The 18,929-nt window shown below is 45.0% G+C and overlaps 1 protein-coding gene across 1 annotated transcript in view; it reads right to left on the bottom strand.

The window, feature by feature from the left end:
* LOC126094984 (4-hydroxybenzoate polyprenyltransferase, mitochondrial) overlaps window positions 1–18,929 on the bottom strand; it is a 105,855-nt gene that overhangs the window by 66,647 nt on the left and 20,279 nt on the right. Inside the window, exons 2-3 of the mRNA XM_049909639.1 lie at window positions 13,568–13,734; window positions 878–1,025 (exon numbers count right to left, since the gene is read on the bottom strand). Coding sequence (XP_049765596.1) covers window positions 878–1,025; window positions 13,568–13,734 — 315 coding nt within the window. The remainder of the gene's footprint in view (window positions 1–877; window positions 1,026–13,567; window positions 13,735–18,929) is intronic.

Below are 18,929 nucleotides of genomic sequence, written 5' to 3'. Positions count from 1 at the left end.
AAAGTCAAGAAACACGGCATCTACCTAGGAACCCGTGTCTATGGCCCACTGAGTCTCGTGGATGAATAGCGCGAGCTGGGTTTCACACGATCGTCTTTTTCGAAACCCATGCTGATTCCTACAGAGTAGATTTCTAGTCTCCAGAAAAGTTATTATACTCAAACATAATACATGTTCCAAAATTCTATAACCAGCCAAACTGAAAGGGAGTGAACTTAATACAAATTACACCTAATTTCTGTATGAGTATATCAAAAGAGTAATGCACTGTTTTCCAGGTATTTGACACCTTTTAGCCAAAAATTTTTCTAATGGCTACTGAAGAAGTAAATTATGGGTATTTCATTAATGCTGCTGTCTAGATTACCTTCTTGAATTGTAACACTGATTCTGCATGGTCCAACATGGACTTACTTTCTGTTTCTTAGTGGTAACTTTTGCAAACAAATGTGCAGATTTGCAAATATATATACTGGTATGGACTGCGATCCCATAGCTCATGTTTTCTGGTCTATTTACAAAAATTACAATTAAAATTTCGTCTCATTCCATAAATAATAAAGGAATAATTGCGAGTAAAAAAAATTAAAAAATGTATGATAACAAATTTTAGTTTTCAGGTTGATGTAGTGGGAAAAAAAGGAAAATTTTACATATTTTAATTTGTTGACAGCCTTAATTGTTCACAAAGGACTGTTTTATGGCCACTTCATTTTTTTCTGTGCTGACTTCTCACACCTTGCGAAGGACAAAACTAATGAAATAATATTTTCAACAGTATTAACATAAATGAAAATGAAGAGGAAAAACATTTTGTTTATTTGAAACGTAAACACAGCAAGATAAAAATATAACGTGAAAATAAAACTCGGCATACCCAAAGATGAGGCACCCAGAACAATGCTGTATGTGTTGAGCTGCAGAAGCACGAGCAAAGCCAGTGCCAGTTGGCCTCCCAGAAAGACAAGAGCATCAAACTGAGACAGAGCGCCAGTCACCAATGGACGAGTTTTCGTTCGAGTCACCTGGACATTTTTGCAATAAATGCTCTTATAAAAGTACCTGTGTCAACAAAGTTAACATTATCAAAAGTTGCTGTATATTTTAAACAAACAAAGCAGTCATACATCTAGAACCCAATGACCACAATAGTAAAGATCCGAAAATCGTCACTACAGTTTATTTGCAGCAGTGCATCTTAAGTATAGGGCAGCACATCTGAGGTAAAGGAAAGTATCTATTCAGTACATGCAAGCAGGAACAATATCATGTAAAGCACATAACCAGCACCCTTCTGAGGTCTTAAGAATGTTGGGTTGCTTGCACTCACTCCTTAAAGGTATTTGTTGCTGGTTATGAAAAATCAGTTTTAGTTCAAATGTGATTTGTATAATCAAAATACATGACAAATTATTTTCAATTGGACTGCCTCCTTGTTCAGTATTCAGAGTAGAATTATGGCAGTCTGATAAAAATGTCTTCAACAAGTTTTCACCTGATATACAGCAAGAAATTGAGAATCTAAATAATTTCAAATAAAAATTAGAAACATACCTTATTAGCCATTTCTTCTACAAATTATCTAGGTTTAAAGACTGAAAATTCTTGTTAGCCACATGGCAAATAGCAACATTCATACACAGACCAATGCAGTTACACATTTTCCTTTGAAAATTACTTCTGTAATCCAGTAAATATTAAGCCAGGAACATGAGATAAAGAGCTGCTATTTAATATGTGACTCGGGAAGCAACAATGTTTTTCGAAGTTACTAGTGCAACATCAAAACCTTGCCAAGGCTCTTCGTGCACTATGACATACATTTGTGCATTCAAAACATACCATAAACAAAGAAAGAAATGCTACACATATTTAAAAATCAATACATATCACTGCAGATTCCAGATATATTTTAACAACTGACTTACTGGTGAACTTGTTATTACATCATCAATTTTATTTTGAAGTTCCCAAAATTAAATGCAATTTTACCCTGATTAAAAATTTAGAGAATTTTATAGACTGGGAGAATCCTGACATACTGAGAAACATTACATCTGTATCTAAATCTGAAAATGATCCTTTTAAGAGGATTTGATTACTTGCTCAAGATAGTGACAGTTGTTCAATTACGACAAAAATTCAAACAGTTCTTCTTCTTCTCCTCCTCCTCCTCCTCTTTTTCTTCTAACTCAGTTTGCCAGTTTCTCTCTGTACCGAGGGTTGTGGCAGGATGATTCCAACATCCACGCAATATACTCTTGACACTCTGCACATTGTGTCAGAGTAATGTTTGCTTGCTCATTACCTTGTGCAGAAGGTAGGAATGTTGATAGCATATAGGGGCAATTGTTCACAATTGGTGAACCTGACTACTTCACATTCTTGCAGTGAGACAACACACTTTGTTACATGGTAAGCTGTCATCGCAACTGCTCTCTTTATGTGACCTCGAATGCTACCTCATGGCGAGTTCACTTCTTTTTTAATACATTTGGATTCTCAAATGAATTCAGATCTCTTTGGCAACATGGCTTATTATTTTGCAGCTCTGGCCTAAGGAATTACTCTATATATACTATCATACTCTATTCTATAGACCCTATCATATTCCAGCTTTAATATGATTCTAGGTTTTGCTATTTTAAACTTAGTACTGTATCATGTTTTGTCTCATTGTGTAACTGCATCTGCTATGCAGTACTAACACCTGTTGTCTGTTCTGTCGCCTAATCATAATAAGTTTGTATGTGAAACCAAGTTAATTGCTTGATGTTTTTATGGTCACTCGATTCTGCCGTGAGAGTTCTAGAGTCATTCAAAGAAAGTCTACGGTCAGTAGCATGTAAATAACCATATCATGCAATACTGGTTGGAGGTGGCTAACCTACTGAGTATAGACTGGGATGTATATGGATTCATTACAGGGAGTACAGACAGGCAGTTGGGCAAAGTAATTTGGAACAAACAAGCCAGACCTTATCGACAACTCATATAGAAACAGGGATTAGCAGTCATGATGTCATTGCAGCAACTACAGTTACAAAAGTTAATAAAGCAGTTAAGAAGGGTAGGAGATTGTTTCTGCTAGAAAGAGCAGATCATCAGTTGTTAGCATCTCACTTAGATAGTGAACTGACATTACTTAGTTCGGACATACAGAAATTAAGGGCACAATTTCAGCAGAGTGTAAACTTTTGTGTCGAGAGTTATGTGCCTAGTAAGTGGATTAAGGACAGGAAAGATCCACCATGGTTTAATAAGGAGATTCAGAAAACAATGAAGCAGAGGCTGTTGCACTCCTGGTTCAAAAGAGAAGGTGCAAATGATGACAAGTAAAGGTTAGCACAGATTCATGCATCTGTGGAAAGATCTATGCATGAAGCATACAAGAACTACCAGTGTCACACCTTAGCAAAAGATCTGGCTGAGAACCTGAGAAAATTCTGGTCCTACTAAAAATCTTCAAGTGGGTCTAAGGCTTTGATCCAGTAACTTGTTGACCAGTCTGGTGTGGCAGCGGATGATAGTAAAACGAAAACTGATGTTTCAAATGTCACATTCATTACATGTCCTGCCTGACAGTCATATCGTTTAAATATTTAGGCCTAATGTTGCAAAGCAATAAGAAATGGAATGAGCATATTAGGATTGTGGTACAAAAGGCAAATGGTCAACTTCATTTTATTGGGAGAATTCTAGGAAATTGTGGATCATCTGTAAAGGAGACCGCATACATGACACTATTGCAACCTATTCTTAAGCACTGCTTGAGTGTTTGCAATCTGTACCAGGTTGGATAAGGGGACGACAGTAGTTCAGGTCGAAAAAACCTGATTTTCAGTTTTCATGATATTTCGATAGATTACGGTTTACTTGAAAAAAGAGACAGCATTGGTCGTGTATTTTTTACTATAACAAAATTGATTTTCTGTCACTGAGTGACCATCTTCAGTGCTAAATTGGGATGCACTGTTGTCACTAAGCTTACGGCATTCACATTGAGTCTATGTGAATGCCGTAAGCTTAGTTTTTTTTTTTTTTTGTGGTTTTAGGGCGCAAAACTGCTATGGTCATTAGCGCCCAGCCCGTGACTTAAGACAATAAAAAACCGAAATTGAAAACCAGCAGCAATGGAAACAAACTCATAAAATTGGAGAAACTAAAAGTAGAAAGAATGCTTAAAAAGCCGGTACAGACAGGGGGTGGTTGTCCCCAAAAAAAACAACTTCAAATGACTGACGTCATTTCACTGTCACTAATAAACTGGAGAACGCGGTCGGCTGAGCGCGTGTCATCTGCTAAAATCGACGATAGATCAGGCGATAGCTGTAGACGGGAGCGTAACGGATTAAAATAGGGGCATTCAATTAAAAGGTGTCTGACCGTCCATGGCTGAGAGCAGTGGGGACAGAGTGGAGGAGGATCACCGCTTAAAAGATGTCTATGGCTAAAAAGACAGTGCCCTATCCGGAGTCGAGCTAAAATTACCTCCTCCCGACGACGCGTGCGGGAGGAAGAAGTCCAAGCGCAAGGAAGGGCTTTCACTTCCCGCAATTTATTACGGGGAAGTGTTGACCAATGCGCATGCCATAAATGAGCAACTTGGCGACATAAACCGCTCCGTAGATCGGTGAAGGGAAGCGACTGAATAGCTGGCCGAGGAAGAGAGACTGTAGCCTTGGCCGCCATATCGGCCGCCTCATTCCCACAGATACCAGCGTGTCCCGGGAGCCAGAGGAACGCCACCGAGACGCCCCCCAGGTGGAGCAAGCGCAGACAGTCCTGAATCCGGTGGACCAGAGGGTGCACAGGGTAAAGAGCTTGGAGACTGAGGAGAGAGCTGAGAGAATCTGAGCAGGTAACGTACTGTATCCGCTGATGGCGGCGGATGTAGTGGACAGCCTGGAGAACAGCGTAAAGCTCCGCAGTATAAACCGAACACTGGTCGGGAAGTCGAAAGCGATTTGGGGTGTCGCCAACAATATAGGCACTCCCTACACCTAATGATGTTTTCGAGCCGTCGGTGTAAATAAATGTGGCGTCCGTCATTTGTGCACATAGAGCAGCAAATGCCCGACGATAAACAAGTGGAGGGGTACCATCCTTGGGAAATTGACAAAGGTCACGGAGCAGGCAGATCCGGGGACGGAGCCAAGGCGGTGCTGTACCCCAAGTTGTCAAAAAGGTTTTCGGAAAGCGGCAGGAAAGAGAATCGAGCAATTGACGGAAGCGGACTCCCGGGGGTAGTAGGGAGGAGGAGCGGCCTGCATACCCTACATCAAAGGAGGCGTCGAAAAAAGGTCATGGGCTGGATTAGCAGGCATGGAAGACAGATGGCTAGCATAACGACTCAGGAGGACTGCTCGCCGATTGGACAGCGGAGGCTCAGCAGTCTCAGCATAAAGGCTTTCCACAGGGCTAGTGTAAAAAGCTCCAGACACTAAACGTAATCCACGGTGGTGGATAGACTCGAGACGCCGAAGAATAGACGGCCGAGCAGAGGAGTAAACTATGCTTCCGTAATCCAATTTTGAGCGCACTAAGGCGCGATAGAGGCGGAGAAGGACCACTCTGTCCGCTCCCCAGGAGGTACCATTCAGGACACGGAGGGTGTTAAGCGATCGCAGACAGCGACCCGAAAGATAGGAGACGTGGGAGGACCAGCACAGTTTTCTGTCAAACATAAGACCCAAGAATTTAGCAACGTCTGAAAATGGAAGGTTGACAGGACCTAGATGTAAGGAGGGCGGAAGAAACTCCTTACGTCGCCAAAAATTGACACAAACGATCTTACTTGGTGAGAAACGGAAGCCAGTTTCGATGCTCCACGAGTGGAGGCGATCGAGACATCCTTGAAGACGTCGTTCAAGAAGGCTGGTCCGTTGAGAGCTGTAGTAGATCGCAAAATCGTCCACAAAGAGGGAGCCCGAGACATCAGGAAGGAGACAATCCATAATTGGATTTATGGCGATGGCAAACAGTACAACACTCAGCACGGATCCCTGGGGTACCCCGTTTTCTTGGGAGAAAGTACGGGAGAGAGTAGTGTTCACCCGCACCCTAAAAGTGCGCTCTGCCATAAATTCGCGAAGAAAAAGGGGCAGCCGGCCTCGAAAGCCCCAAGAGAACAGTGTGCGGATGATGCCTGTCCTCCAACAGGTATCGTATGCTCTCTCCAGATCGAAAAATATTGCTACCGTTTGGCGTTTCAGGAGAAAATTGTTCATGATATAAATGGAGAGAGCAACAAGATGGTCAACTGCAGAACGATGCTTCCGGAATCCGCATTGGGCTGGTGTTAAAAGACTGCGGGATTCCAGCCACCAAGCTGAACGGTAATTCACCATACGCTCCAAAACCTTACAGACACTACTCCTGAGAGAAATGGGGCGATAGCTAGAGGGTAGATGTTTGTCCTTTCCAGGTTTCGGAACAGGAACGACAATAGCTTCCCGCCACCGTTTGGGAAAGGTACTGTCGGTCCAAATTCGATTATAAAGGCGAAGGAGGTAACGCAGACTAGGGGTTGATAAATGCAGCAACATTTGGACATGTATACCATCCGGTCCCGGGGCGGAGGAGCGAGAAGATGAGAGGGCATGTTGGAGTTCCCGCATGGAGAAAACAGTATTGTAGCTTTCGTGATTTTGAGAGGAGAAAGCAGGAGGTCGCACTTCCGCTGCACGTTTCTTCGGGAGAAACGCTGGCGGGTAATTTGAAGAGCTCGAAATCTCAGCAAAGTGCTGACCCAACGAGTTAGAAATGGCGACGGGGTCCACTAAGGTGTCATGCGCGACAGTGAGCCCAGAGACCGGGGAGAAACTAGGCGCGCCTGAGAACCGTCGAAGCCGACTCCAAACTTCCGAAGAGGGAGTGAAGGTGTTAAATGAGCTAATAAAGAATTTCCAGCTTGCCTTCTTGCTATCGCGGATGACGCGACGGCATCGCGCACGGAGCTGCTTATAGCGGATACAGTTGGCCAAAGTAGGATGGTGACGGAAAATGCGAAGAGCACGTCGCCGCTCACGTATTGCATCACGGCATGCCTCGTTCCACCAAGGAACTGGGGGGCGCCGGGGCAATTCGGAGGTGCGTGGTATTGAACGTTCCGCAGCTGTAAGGATAACGTCGGTAATATGTGTGACCTCATCGTCGACGCTGGGAAAGCGACGGTCATCGAATGTCGCGAGAGACGAAAAAAGTGTCCAATCGGCTTGGGCAAACTTCCAGCGTCGCGGGCTCATATATGGCAGTTGAGGCTGCAGTCTGAGGGCACATGGAAAGTGGTCACTCGAGTGTGTATCATCAAGGGCGAACCATTCGAAGCGCCGAGCTAGCGGAACAGTACCGACCGCAAGGTCCAAATGAGATAAGGTTGTCGTGGAGGCAGACAAAAAAGTGGGGACCCCAGTGTTGAGGCAAACTAGATCCGCTTGGTGGAAGACGTCTAGCAATATGGAGCCACGTGGACAAGGATGTGGAGATCCCCAAAGCGGGTGGTGGGCATTGAAGTCCCCAACCAGCAAATAGGGGGGTGGAAGCTGACCAAGAAGATGAAGGAGATCAGCTCGTGCCATTGGTGTGGACGATGGAATGTATACAGTACAAAGAGAGAGCATGTATCCAGAAAGGGAAAGACGGACGGCGACAGCTTGGAAGGAAGTGTTTAAGGGGATTAGGTGATAATGGAGAGTATCATGGAGAAGAATCATGAGTCCTCCATGGGCTGGAGAGCCTTCAACAGAGGGGAGATCATATCGGACGGACTGAAAATGAGGGAGAACAAAGCGGTCATGGGGACGCAGCTTCGTTTCCTGAAGACAGAAGATGACCGGCGAGTAGGATCTTAAGAGGATCGACAATTCATCGCTATTGGCTCGAATGCCGCGGATATTCCAGTGGATAATGGACATGGGGTGAACAGAAAATGGAGGACTGTGACCAAAGTTGCTGTCAAGTCAAAGACTGCTCGGAGCTAGCGACCGACAGCATGGAATGGCAGTCAGCCGAAGGCAGAAGATCCTGATCCATAGGTTGGTCAGGAGCAGCTCCTGCCACCAGCGATCGGCCGGTTGACCGGCCACCAGCAGTGCGCCTCGGCGACACAGAAGATGGCCGAGGGCGATTTCCGCCAGGGGTGTGCTGTAGAGGGGGCACGCCTTGGCGGAGAAGGAGAGGAACTGGGTTTCTTTGTAGCCTTCTTGGAAGACTGTGGTTTAGAGGAAGAAGGAACCTATGGTTGTGAAGTTGCGGTACGTAAAAACTCTTCACGAGTATGCTCTTTTTTCGAAGACTTGGCGTCCGACTTTTGGGCTCGAGATGTAGCAGAACCCGACGAAGGGTGAGCCATAGAGTGGGCAGGCGAAAGTGGTGAGGTTGATCGAGCGATCTTTGCGCTGGCCGATCTGACGACCGTGGTACTAAAGGTGAGGTCGCAAGTCTGCGTGGCCGCCTCCTTTGTTGGCCGAGGAGAAGCAAGGACAGCGCTGTATTTTCCTGTCTGAGGCACGGTGGGCTTGCGACTGGCGAATAATTTTCGAGCAGCAAAGGTCGACACCTTTTCCTTCACCCTTATTTCCTGGATGAGCTTCTCGTCCTTATAAACGGGGCAATCTCGAGAGGAAGCAGCGTGGTCACCCATACAGTTTATGCAGCGAGGGGATGGAGGTGGACAAGCACCCTCATGGGCATCCTTGCCACACGTTACACATTTGGCCGGATTGGAACAGGACTGGCTGGTGTGATTGAACCGCTGACATCGATAGCAACGCGTAGGGTTTGGGACGTAAGGGCGAACGGAAATTATCTCATAGCCTGCCTTGATTTTCGATGGGAGTTGAACTGTGTCAAATGTCAAGAAGACAGTGCGGGTTGGAATGATGTTCGTGTCAACCCGTTTCATTACTCTATGAACTGCCGTTACGCCCTGGTCAGACAGATAGTGCTGAATTTCTTCGTCAGACAATCCATCGAGGGAGCGTGTATAAACGACTCCACGCGAGGAATTTAAGGTACGGTGCGGTTCCACCCGGACAGGGAAGGTGTGGAGCAGAGAAGTACGCAGCAATTTTTGTGCCTGGAGGGCACTGTGTGTTTCTAACAACAGGGTGCCATTCCGTAATCTGGAACAAGACTTTACAGGACCTGCAATTGCGTCGACACCTTTCTGAATAATGAAAGGGTTGACCGTGGAGAAGTCGTGACCTTCATCAGTCCGAGAAACAACAAGGAACTGTGGCAACGATGGAAGAATCGTCTGTGGCTGAGACTCAGTATACTTACGTTTGTGAGCAGACTTAGTGGAAGGTGAGGAAACCATTGCGGAAGAATCCCCCATGATTACCGGCGTCTCCGATGGCGCGCTCCTCCCTTGTGGGGGCCCTCTCTGAGGGCACTCCCGCCTTAGGTGATTGTTCACACCTCAGGTCACACCTCCCGACAAACGGACGGAGGGACCAATCGGCATTTTCGGAAGGTATCAGCTCGGGTAATCACCCCTCCCTGGGCCTGGCCGTTACCAGGGGGTACGTAGGTGTCCTACCTGTCTACCCGGGGCGGGGAATTACGTGTTACCCCGTCACCGGCTACGCACGAAGGGCGTGGGTCGGCCTTCAGACACGCACAGGGAGGAAGAAAGAGAAAGGGAAAGGAAGGAAGAGAGGTCTCAAACGCCGCAGCGGAGAAAAGGGAAAGAGAAGAGGTAAGGAAAAGAGAAGAACAAAGGAAGGAAGAAGACAGAGAAGGACAAAGGAAGGAAGAAGACATAAAAGCAAGGAAGGCAAAGAATGCAGTACATTTACGAGCGTCCGTCTCCGGACGTAGGCACAAACCATACTCCCAGATGGGGAGAAAGGGAAGGAAATAGCCAGAGGTGAGGGGAGGAGGGGCGAAGATAGGGATGGGGAAGGATGCGGAATGGGAAGGTATGCAGCCCGGAAAGGAAGGAAGGCCACATTAGCTCGGGGTCCCGTGCTCGCTACGCACGTATCCACAAAAGAGTTGTGGACCCCCTGGGGGGGCCGTAAGCTTAGTGACAACAGTGTATCCCAATTTAGCACTGAAGATGGTCACTCAGTGACAGAAAATCGATTTTGCTATAGTAAAAAATACACGACCAATGCTGTCTCTTTTTTCAAGTATACCTGTTATCTGGTCGTAGTGCACAAGACAACATGGAGTCGCCAATCAATACGATTACGGTTTATTTACGTACTCTGAAAAGGATTTTGCTGAAAAAAATTTTTTTTCGAGCATTTAAAGAGCATTTTCCTGCCACGTGTGTTAATGTGCCACGCCCACTTTTCTTTCACCCATTTTTCTGCATATATTTTAGATCTTTATATCCCCTACATTGCACGTTAGGAATTTTTTTACTCCCGAGTGTGTTGGCTATCCTTGGAATGCAAAGATCGGTATTCTTTTGTTTCTGCTGTTTGTAAACAACACGCTTTCGAACACGCGGTTAGTTTTGTTGAAGTGTGATTGCGAGTAGCTGTTATACTTAAGTTTGCAGTGCTTGTTTACGTGTGTTTTGTAGTGTTTATTGAAGATGATTAAACATAAAGGCATTTTCAAGAAACAACAATTTGGAGGAAACAAGTTTAGAAAGCTTTCTGTACAGGAGATTATGTCACCTGGCAACGATGTTTCTAATTGTAATTCTTCAACAAGTACATCATAAATGAAGCTCTCACCATTTCAAGAGTTACAATGAATTTACTGTAAGTGACAAGGGGGTGTAGTAATATTATTATAAATTTGAGAATATTATCAGATGTAATTTCTAAATTTGTACAATGTAGACAGTGTGGTGAGTCACAGAGTGTTAAAATTTGTTAGAGTGACAATGGGAGAAAAGACCTAGCAATTGCTTTGGATTTAATTTGCACTAAATGCTCAGCTGTGATTTCATTTATGAGTTCTTCAAAACCAGATGAAAGTGGCTCTTATGAAACAATACTAGATCAGTTTATGCCTTACGATCCATTGGCAAGGTCATGGCTGCAGGGAGAACATTTTGTTCAGTGATGAACTTATGTCAACCACCAAATAAATTTGAAAAACTGACTGTATGTGAGGTCAGTGAGGAAAGCATGAAACTGGCTGCTAGGGAAGCAGTGGAAGAAAATGATGGATGTTCGGATTTTTCAGTTACACTTGATGGAAGTTGGCAGAAAAGAGGACATACTTGAACTCTGAATGGAGTAGTGACTGCCATGAGTGTAGACACTGGTAAAGTGTTAGATGTGGAGATAATATCTAAATATTGCAAATGTTGTAAAGTCAATGAACATAAAGAACAACTGTGTGGCTAATTTTAGAGAAACAAGTGGTAGTATGGAAGTTCATGGAGTACAAGAAATATTTCATCGCTCAATAGAAACAAGAGGCATACAGTACACCCAATATTTGGGTGATGGTGACAGTAAGGCATACAACAATGTGGTGAACTCTAAGCCATATGGAGATGCCATTATTAGCAAAATAGAATGTGTAGGCCATGTTCAAAAATGTTTGGGAACAAGGCTGAGAAAAATAACTGTTGATATGAGAGGAAAAAAATTAGAAGATGGAAAATTGTTGACCCGACAGGGTCGGTTTACTAAAACTGAAATAGAAAACTTGCAGGTATACTATGGGTAGGCAATTAGGAGAAATAAAGAAAATATGGAGGCAATGCAGAGAGATGTTTGAGCCATATTCTTCCATATGTCCTCTACTGATGATGAGCCATGTCACAGATTGTGTCCATCTGGAGAAAATTAGTGGCGCAAATAAAATTGGGCTCAGGCAACTGGAGAATCTTATTCTCACCAGCATTCTCTTCCTGCTACTGTCATTACAGCAATTAAACCTATTTTCAGAGATTTGGCTCATCCTGACCTTCTAAGGAAATGTCTGCATGGGCAGACACAGAACCCAAATGAATGTTTCAACAGCATAACTTGGAACCGCCTTCCTAAAACTGTATTTGTAGACATGCATGCAATGAAACTAGGAGTTCATGATGCTGTAATTACATTTAACTGTGGTAATACCGGAAAGTGTTGGGTACTGAAAAAGCTGGGAATTAACCCTGGTGATAATATCATCACTGGGCTGCAACACTGCGATAAAATGAGGATAGCCGATGTAGACAGGTCTGCATCTAATATGGCCAAGAAAGCAAGACAAACATCCAGGAAGGTGAAAAAGAAGCTGGAAGACCTGCTAGAGGCCAAAGAAGGGCCATGTAAGTAACAAAGTTCATAAGTTTTTTCTTTAAAATCAATTTCCTGCAAACTAAAATTTTCAGTACGTATGCTCTTACAGGAGAGCTTCTGTAAAGTTTAGAAGGTAGGAGACGAGGTACTGGTGGAAGTAAAGCTGTGAGGACGGGGCGTGAGTCGTGGTTGGATAGCTCAGTTGGTAGAGCACTTGCCCGCAAAAGGCAAAGGTCCCGGGTTCGAGTCTCGGTCCGGTACACAGTTTTAATCTGCCAGGAAGTTTCAAATCTCTCTTAGCTGATGTATCTAAGGGATCTGAAGGCAAGATCCATCACAGCACTTGAATCTTCTGAACTTTGTACTTCATAAGTTGCCTTACTATCACTTGGAACCAACTTATTTAGTCAGTTATAGGAAGAGCTACTATTTAAAGTTGAATCTGCAATCAGTATTTATAGCATACACATATAACCATTGTATCTGCTGTCTGACTCTTACACACTCAGCAAAACCATTTTCCTATATCTTTATATTTATTCACAGTGCTTCATTTGTAAAAATGAGGTTCCAGCACGGTGACCCTCTGGAGTGGGGAGGGGTGTTTTTTAGGTTTATACTACTTCTTAAAACATTATTTTAATGCTTTCTGTGCATTTTAAAAGTGCAAGTACAGCATCTGTACTGATAAAAAATAAAGTTTTATTGCACCACATCTAAAAACCTGTGGTTCTGTTCTGATATTCTTTTTTTTTTTTTTTTTTTTTTTTTTGGGGGGGGGGGGGGGCGGGGGGAGGGGGGGTCAGAGCAGAGGTTCCGGTACGGTGTACCATCACAAATTGAGTAGTGTTAGTCAGAAAATTCTCACTTTAGAGTTACTTTAAGATCATACAGCACTGATGTGACACTGTGAATTTTCCCAGCATATTAATCCACCATATTATTCTCAGGTATACTTTTATCTTACTAAAATATTTCAGGTGTCAATACGGCCACCTTCTTCAGGTGAGAGCGCTGTTCACTAGATCAGTTATGGCAAGATTTAGTAAACAGCACTCAGTCTGAAGATGGCTGATGTATTGTGTCAAGACAACTGTTTCCTCCAGCTACAGACATGAGAAGATGATAATAATAATAACACAGTGTTCATATTTTGTTTTGAAATGTTACTTATGTTTTCATGCTTGCCTTCTCCAAAACTACAAATACCCTGGCAGATATGCTTTCAACAACAATTCGAAAACAATCCTTAAGTAATGAAATTTGTTCCAAATTAAACCAATTGAACAATATATTTTATGAGAAAGTTAAAGAGCTCACATTCTACCAAGAAATATTAATACAAAACAAAATACACTTACTTTTGAATCTATATCACGATCCCACATGTCATTAACAGTACAGCCTGCACCACGCATCAAAATGGCACCAATGCCAAACAGTCCCAGTAGGAGTGGATCAGGCCAGGAACCAGGAGAGGCTGCCATAGCTATACTCCAAGCACATGGCCAATACAACAGCCATGATCCTAATATGAAAAGAAGAAAAAGGTCGAATTAACATACTATCACATCACTACTCGTACTGTGGTTGATGAACAGATCAAATTTGCATCTTTCATAAACCACACAGTACTATCTTTAACTCAGCAGAGTCTGTACATACACATATTCATAGTGTCCTTAGCCATGGGAAACTGATGTTTTGTTTTGTTTTGTTTTGTCTTGTTTTTGGGAGCAAAAACAACTACGGTTGTCCGCACCCATGTCAAAATTATAGAACATGAAGAGGCACAGAAGTTAAAAAATGACTACAGGGATGTGGTGAAAGGTCTATAAAATACACCACACCATAGAAAAACAGAGGTCCACAACTAAAAATTAAATGGCCTTTGCCATATTGCTATTATGGATAAAAAGTAAAAGGCAATCACAGCCCGCACGTCGTTGGCTAAAACGGCTAATAAATCAGACGGCAAACCTAAGCGGGAACGTAAATGGTTAAAAAATAGGCATTCTGTCAGGAAAACCTGGGTGCAATGTGAACAAAGTGATGGGGGAGTACCACTCAACAAATGGCAGTGGCTAAAAAGGCAGTGCTCAATAAGCAACCTAGTTAAAATTACCTCCTCATAGCAGGAGGGCTGAGAGGAGGTTGTCCAAGCCACTGGAAGAGGCTTAATAATCTGAAGCTTCCCATGAAGGGAGGACCAACGACAACGCCAAAGTGATACCACCACCTGACAGATGGCAACACAGAGATCATTGGAGGGAATACAGGAACTAGAGGGCTGAGAGGCAAGAACTGCCGGCTCGGCAGCAGCGTCAGCAGCCTTGTTTCCTTGCAGATCAACATGACCAGGAATCCACATAAACATCACAGTGGTTCCATCAGGCGTGAGCATGTAACAGTTTTCCTGGACCAATTGCCCTAACAGATGGGTGATGTACAGCAAAAAGAGACTTTGAAGGCTGCTGAAAGAGTCTGAGCAGAGGACACAATTGAAAAGCCTGTGTTGCCAGATGTATTCTGTGGCCTGATACAGGCCGAAGAGCTCTGCTGTGAATACTGAGCAGTGTGCCAGAAGCTGATACTGAAAAACATCTGTGCACACCCGACACCACAGTCAATCCGAGAGCCATCAGTGTACACAAAGGTACTATCACGAAGTTATATGCGAATATGCGAAGGTCGTGAAATTGAAGGTGATAGAGTGAGACTGGAGTATTTTTTTTTTTTTTTTTTTTTTTTTTAGGGCGCAAAACTGCTATGGCCATTAGCACCCGGTCTGTGACTTAGGAAACGATAAAAAACGAAAATGGAAAGCAGCAGCAATGGGAACAAAACTCAAAAAACTGGAGAAACTAAAAGCAGAAGGAAAGCTTAAAAATCCACTACAGAAAGGGGTTGGTTGTCCCCAAAAAGAGCTTCAAATGACTGCCGTCATCTCATCTCACTGGCACTAATAAACTCGAGAATGCGATCGGCCGAGCGCGTGTCATCTGCTAAAATGGACGATATATCAGGCGGCAGCTGCAGACAGGCGCATAACGGAGTAAAATAGGGGCACTCAATTAAAACGTGTCTTACCGTCCACAGCTGAGAGCAGTGGGGACAGAGTGGGGGAGGATCGCCGCTTAAAAGATGTCGATTGCTAAAAAGGCAGTGCCCTATCTGGAGTCTAATTAAAATTACCTCCTCCCGACGACGCGTTCGGGAGGAAGAGGTCCAAGCACAGGGAAGAGCTTTCACGTCCCGCAATTTATTATGGGGAAGTGTCTACCAATGTGCGTGCCATAAAAGAACAACATGACATAAAACGCTCCATAGATCGGCGAAGGGAATCTATCGAATAGCTGGCCGAAGAAGAGAGACTGCAGCCTTGGCCGCTATATCGGCCGCCTCATTGCCACAGATACCAACGTGTCCTGGGAGCCAGAGGAACGCCACAGACGACTCTAAATGTGCGCTCTGCCATAAATTCGTGAAGAAAAAGGGGCAGCCGACCTCGAAAGCCCCAAGAGAACAGTGTGCGGAGGATGCCTGTCCTCCAACAGGTATCGTATGCTCTCTCCAGACCAAAAAATATTGCTACTGTTTGGCGTTTCCGGAGAAAATTGTTCATGATATAAGTGGAGAGAGCAACAAGATGGTCAACTGCAGAACGATGCTTTCGGAAACCGCATTGGGCAGGTGTTAAAAGACTGCGGGACTCCAGCCACAAAGCTAAACGGCAATTCACCATACGCTCCAAAACCTTACAGACACTACTCCTGAGAGAAATGGGGCAATAGCTAGAGGGGAGATGTTTGTCCTTTCCAGGTTTCGGAACAGGAATGACTATAGCTTCCCGCCATCGTCTGGGAAAAGTACTGTCAGTCCAAATTCGATTATAAAGGCAAAGGAGGTAAAGCAGACTATGGTATGATAAAGGCAGCAACATTTGGATGTGGATACCATCCGGTCCTTGGGCGGAGGAGCGAGAAGAAGAGAGTGCATGTTGGAGTTCCCGCATGGAGAAAACAGTATTGTAGCTTTTGCGATTTTGAGAGGAGAAAGCAATAGGTCGCACTTCTGCTGCACGTTTCTTCGGGAGAAATGCTGGTGGGTAATTTGAAGAGCTCAAAATCTCAGCAAAGTGTTGACCCAATGAGCTAGAAATTGCGACGGGGTCCACTAATATATCACGCGCAACAGTGAGCCCAGAGACCGGGGAGAAACTAGGCGCACCTGAGAACCGTTGAATCCGACTCCAAACTTTCGAGGAGGGAGTGAAGGTGTTAAATGAGCTAGTAAAGAATTTCCAGCTTTCCTTCTTGCTATCACGGATGACGCGATAGCATCGTGCTCGGAACTGCTTATAGCGGATACAGTTGTCCAAAGTAGGATGGTGGTGGAAAACGCGAAGAGCACGTCGCCGCTCACGTATTGCGTCACGGCATGCCGCGTTCCACCAAGGAACTGGGGGGTGCCAGGGCAATGCGGATGTGCATGGTATTGAACGTTCCACAGCTGTAAGAATAATGTCTGTAGATTGTATGACCTCATCATCGACGCTAGGAAAGTAATGGTCATCGAATGTCGCTAGAGACGAAAAAAGTGTCCAATCGGCTTGGGCAAACTTCCAGCGTCGTGGGCGCATATATGGCTGTTGAGGCTGCAGTCTAAGGACACATGGAAAGTGGTCACTCGAGTGTTTATCATCAAGGGCGAACCATTCAAAGCGCCGAGCTAGCGGAACAGTACCGACCGAAAGGTCCAAATGAGAGAAATTTGTCATGGAGGCAGACAAAAATGTAGGGTCCCCAGTGTTGAGGCAAACTAGATCTGCTTGGTGGAAGACTTCTAGCGATAGTGAGCCACGCGGACAAGGATGTGGAGATCCCCAAAGCGGGTGGTGGGCACTGAAGTCCCCAACCAGCAAATATGGAGGTGGAAGCTGACCAAGAAGATGAAGGAGATCAGCTCGTGCCATTGGTGTGGACGATGGAATGTATACAGTACAAAGAGAAAAGGTATATACAGAAAGGGAAAGACGGACGGCGACAGCTTGGAAGGAAGTGTTTAAGGGCATTGGGTGATGATGGAGAGTATCATGGAGAAGAATCATGAGTCCTCCATGTGCTGGAGTGCCTTCAACAGAGGGGAGATCAACTCGGACGGACTGAAAATGGGGGAGAACAAAGCGGTCATGGGGACGCAGCTTTGTTTCCTGAAGACAGAAGATGACCGGCGAGTAGGATCGTAAGAGGATCGACAATTCATCCTGATTGGCTCAAAGGCCGCAGATATTCCAGTGGATAATGGACATAGGGTGAACAGAAAATGGAGGAATGTGACCAAGGTTGCCGTCAACTCAGCGACTGCTCAGAGCTTGCGACCGACAGCATGGAATGGTATTCAGCCGAAGGCAGAAGATCCTGATCCATAGATTGTTCAGGAGCAGCTCCTGCCACCAGCGGTCGGCCGGTTGATCGGCCGCCAGCAGTGCGCCTCGGCGACACAGAAGACGGCCGAGGGTCGATTACCGCCAGGTGGTGCTGTAGATGAGACACGCCTTGGCGGAGAAGGAGATGAAGTGGGTTTTTTACTAGCCTTCTTGGAAACATGATGTTTAGATGAAGGAGGAACTGATGGTTGTGAAGTTGGAGTACGTAAAACATCTTCACGAGTATGCTCTTTTTTCGAAGTCTTGGTGTCTGACTTTTGGCCTCGAGATTTAGCAGAACCCAATGAAGGGTGAGCCATAGAGTGGGCAGGTGGGGAGGTTGAACGGGTGATCTTTGCGCTGGCCGATCTGACGACCGTGGCACTAAAGGTACGGTCACAAGTCTGCGTGGCCGCCTCCTTTGTTGGCCGAGGAGAGGCAAGGACAGTGCTGTATTTTCCTGTCTGAGGCACGGTGGGCTGTCGACTGGCGAATAATTTTCGAGCAGCAAAGGTCGACACCTTTTCCTTCACTCTGATTTCCTGGATGATCTTTTCGTCCTTAAAAACGGGGCAATCTCGAGAGGAAGCAGCATGATCACCCATACAGTTGATGCAACGAGAGGATGGAGGTGGACAAGCACCCTCCTGGGCATCCTTGCCACACGTAACACATTTGGCCGGATTGGAACAGGACTGGCTGGTGTGATTGAACCGCTGACACCGATAGCAACGCGTAGGGTTTGGGATGTAAGGGCGAACGGAAATTATCTCATAGCCTGCTTTGATTTTCGATGGGAGTTGAACTTTGTCAAATGTCAAGAAGACAGTACGGGTTGGAATGATGTTCGTGTCAACCCGTTTCATAACTCTATGAACAGTTGTTACGCCCTGGTCAGACAGATAGTGCTGAATTTCTTCGTCAGACAATCCATCGAGGGAGCGTGTATAAACGACTCCACGCGAGGAATTTAAGGTACGGTGCGGTTCCACCCGGACAGGGAAGGTGTGGAGCAGAGAAGTACGCAGCAATTTTTGTGCCTGGAGGGCACTGTGTGTTTCTAACAACAGGGTGCCATTCCGTAATCTGGAACAAGACTTGACAGGACCTGCAATTGCGTCGACACCTTTCTGAATAATGAAAGGGTTGACCGTGGAGAAGTCGTGACCTTCGTCAGACCGAGAAACAACAAGGAACTGTGGCAACGATGGAAGAACTGTCTGTGGTTGAGACTCAGTGAACTTACGCTTGTGAGCAGACATAGTGGAAGGTGAGGAAACCATTGCGGAAGAATC

Source organism: Schistocerca cancellata, chromosome 8 (assembly GCF_023864275.1).
Source record: "Schistocerca cancellata isolate TAMUIC-IGC-003103 chromosome 8, iqSchCanc2.1, whole genome shotgun sequence".
NCBI classification, from domain to species: Eukaryota; Metazoa; Arthropoda; class Insecta; order Orthoptera; family Acrididae; genus Schistocerca; species Schistocerca cancellata.
This window is presented reverse-complemented; position numbering and strand designations above follow the sequence as displayed.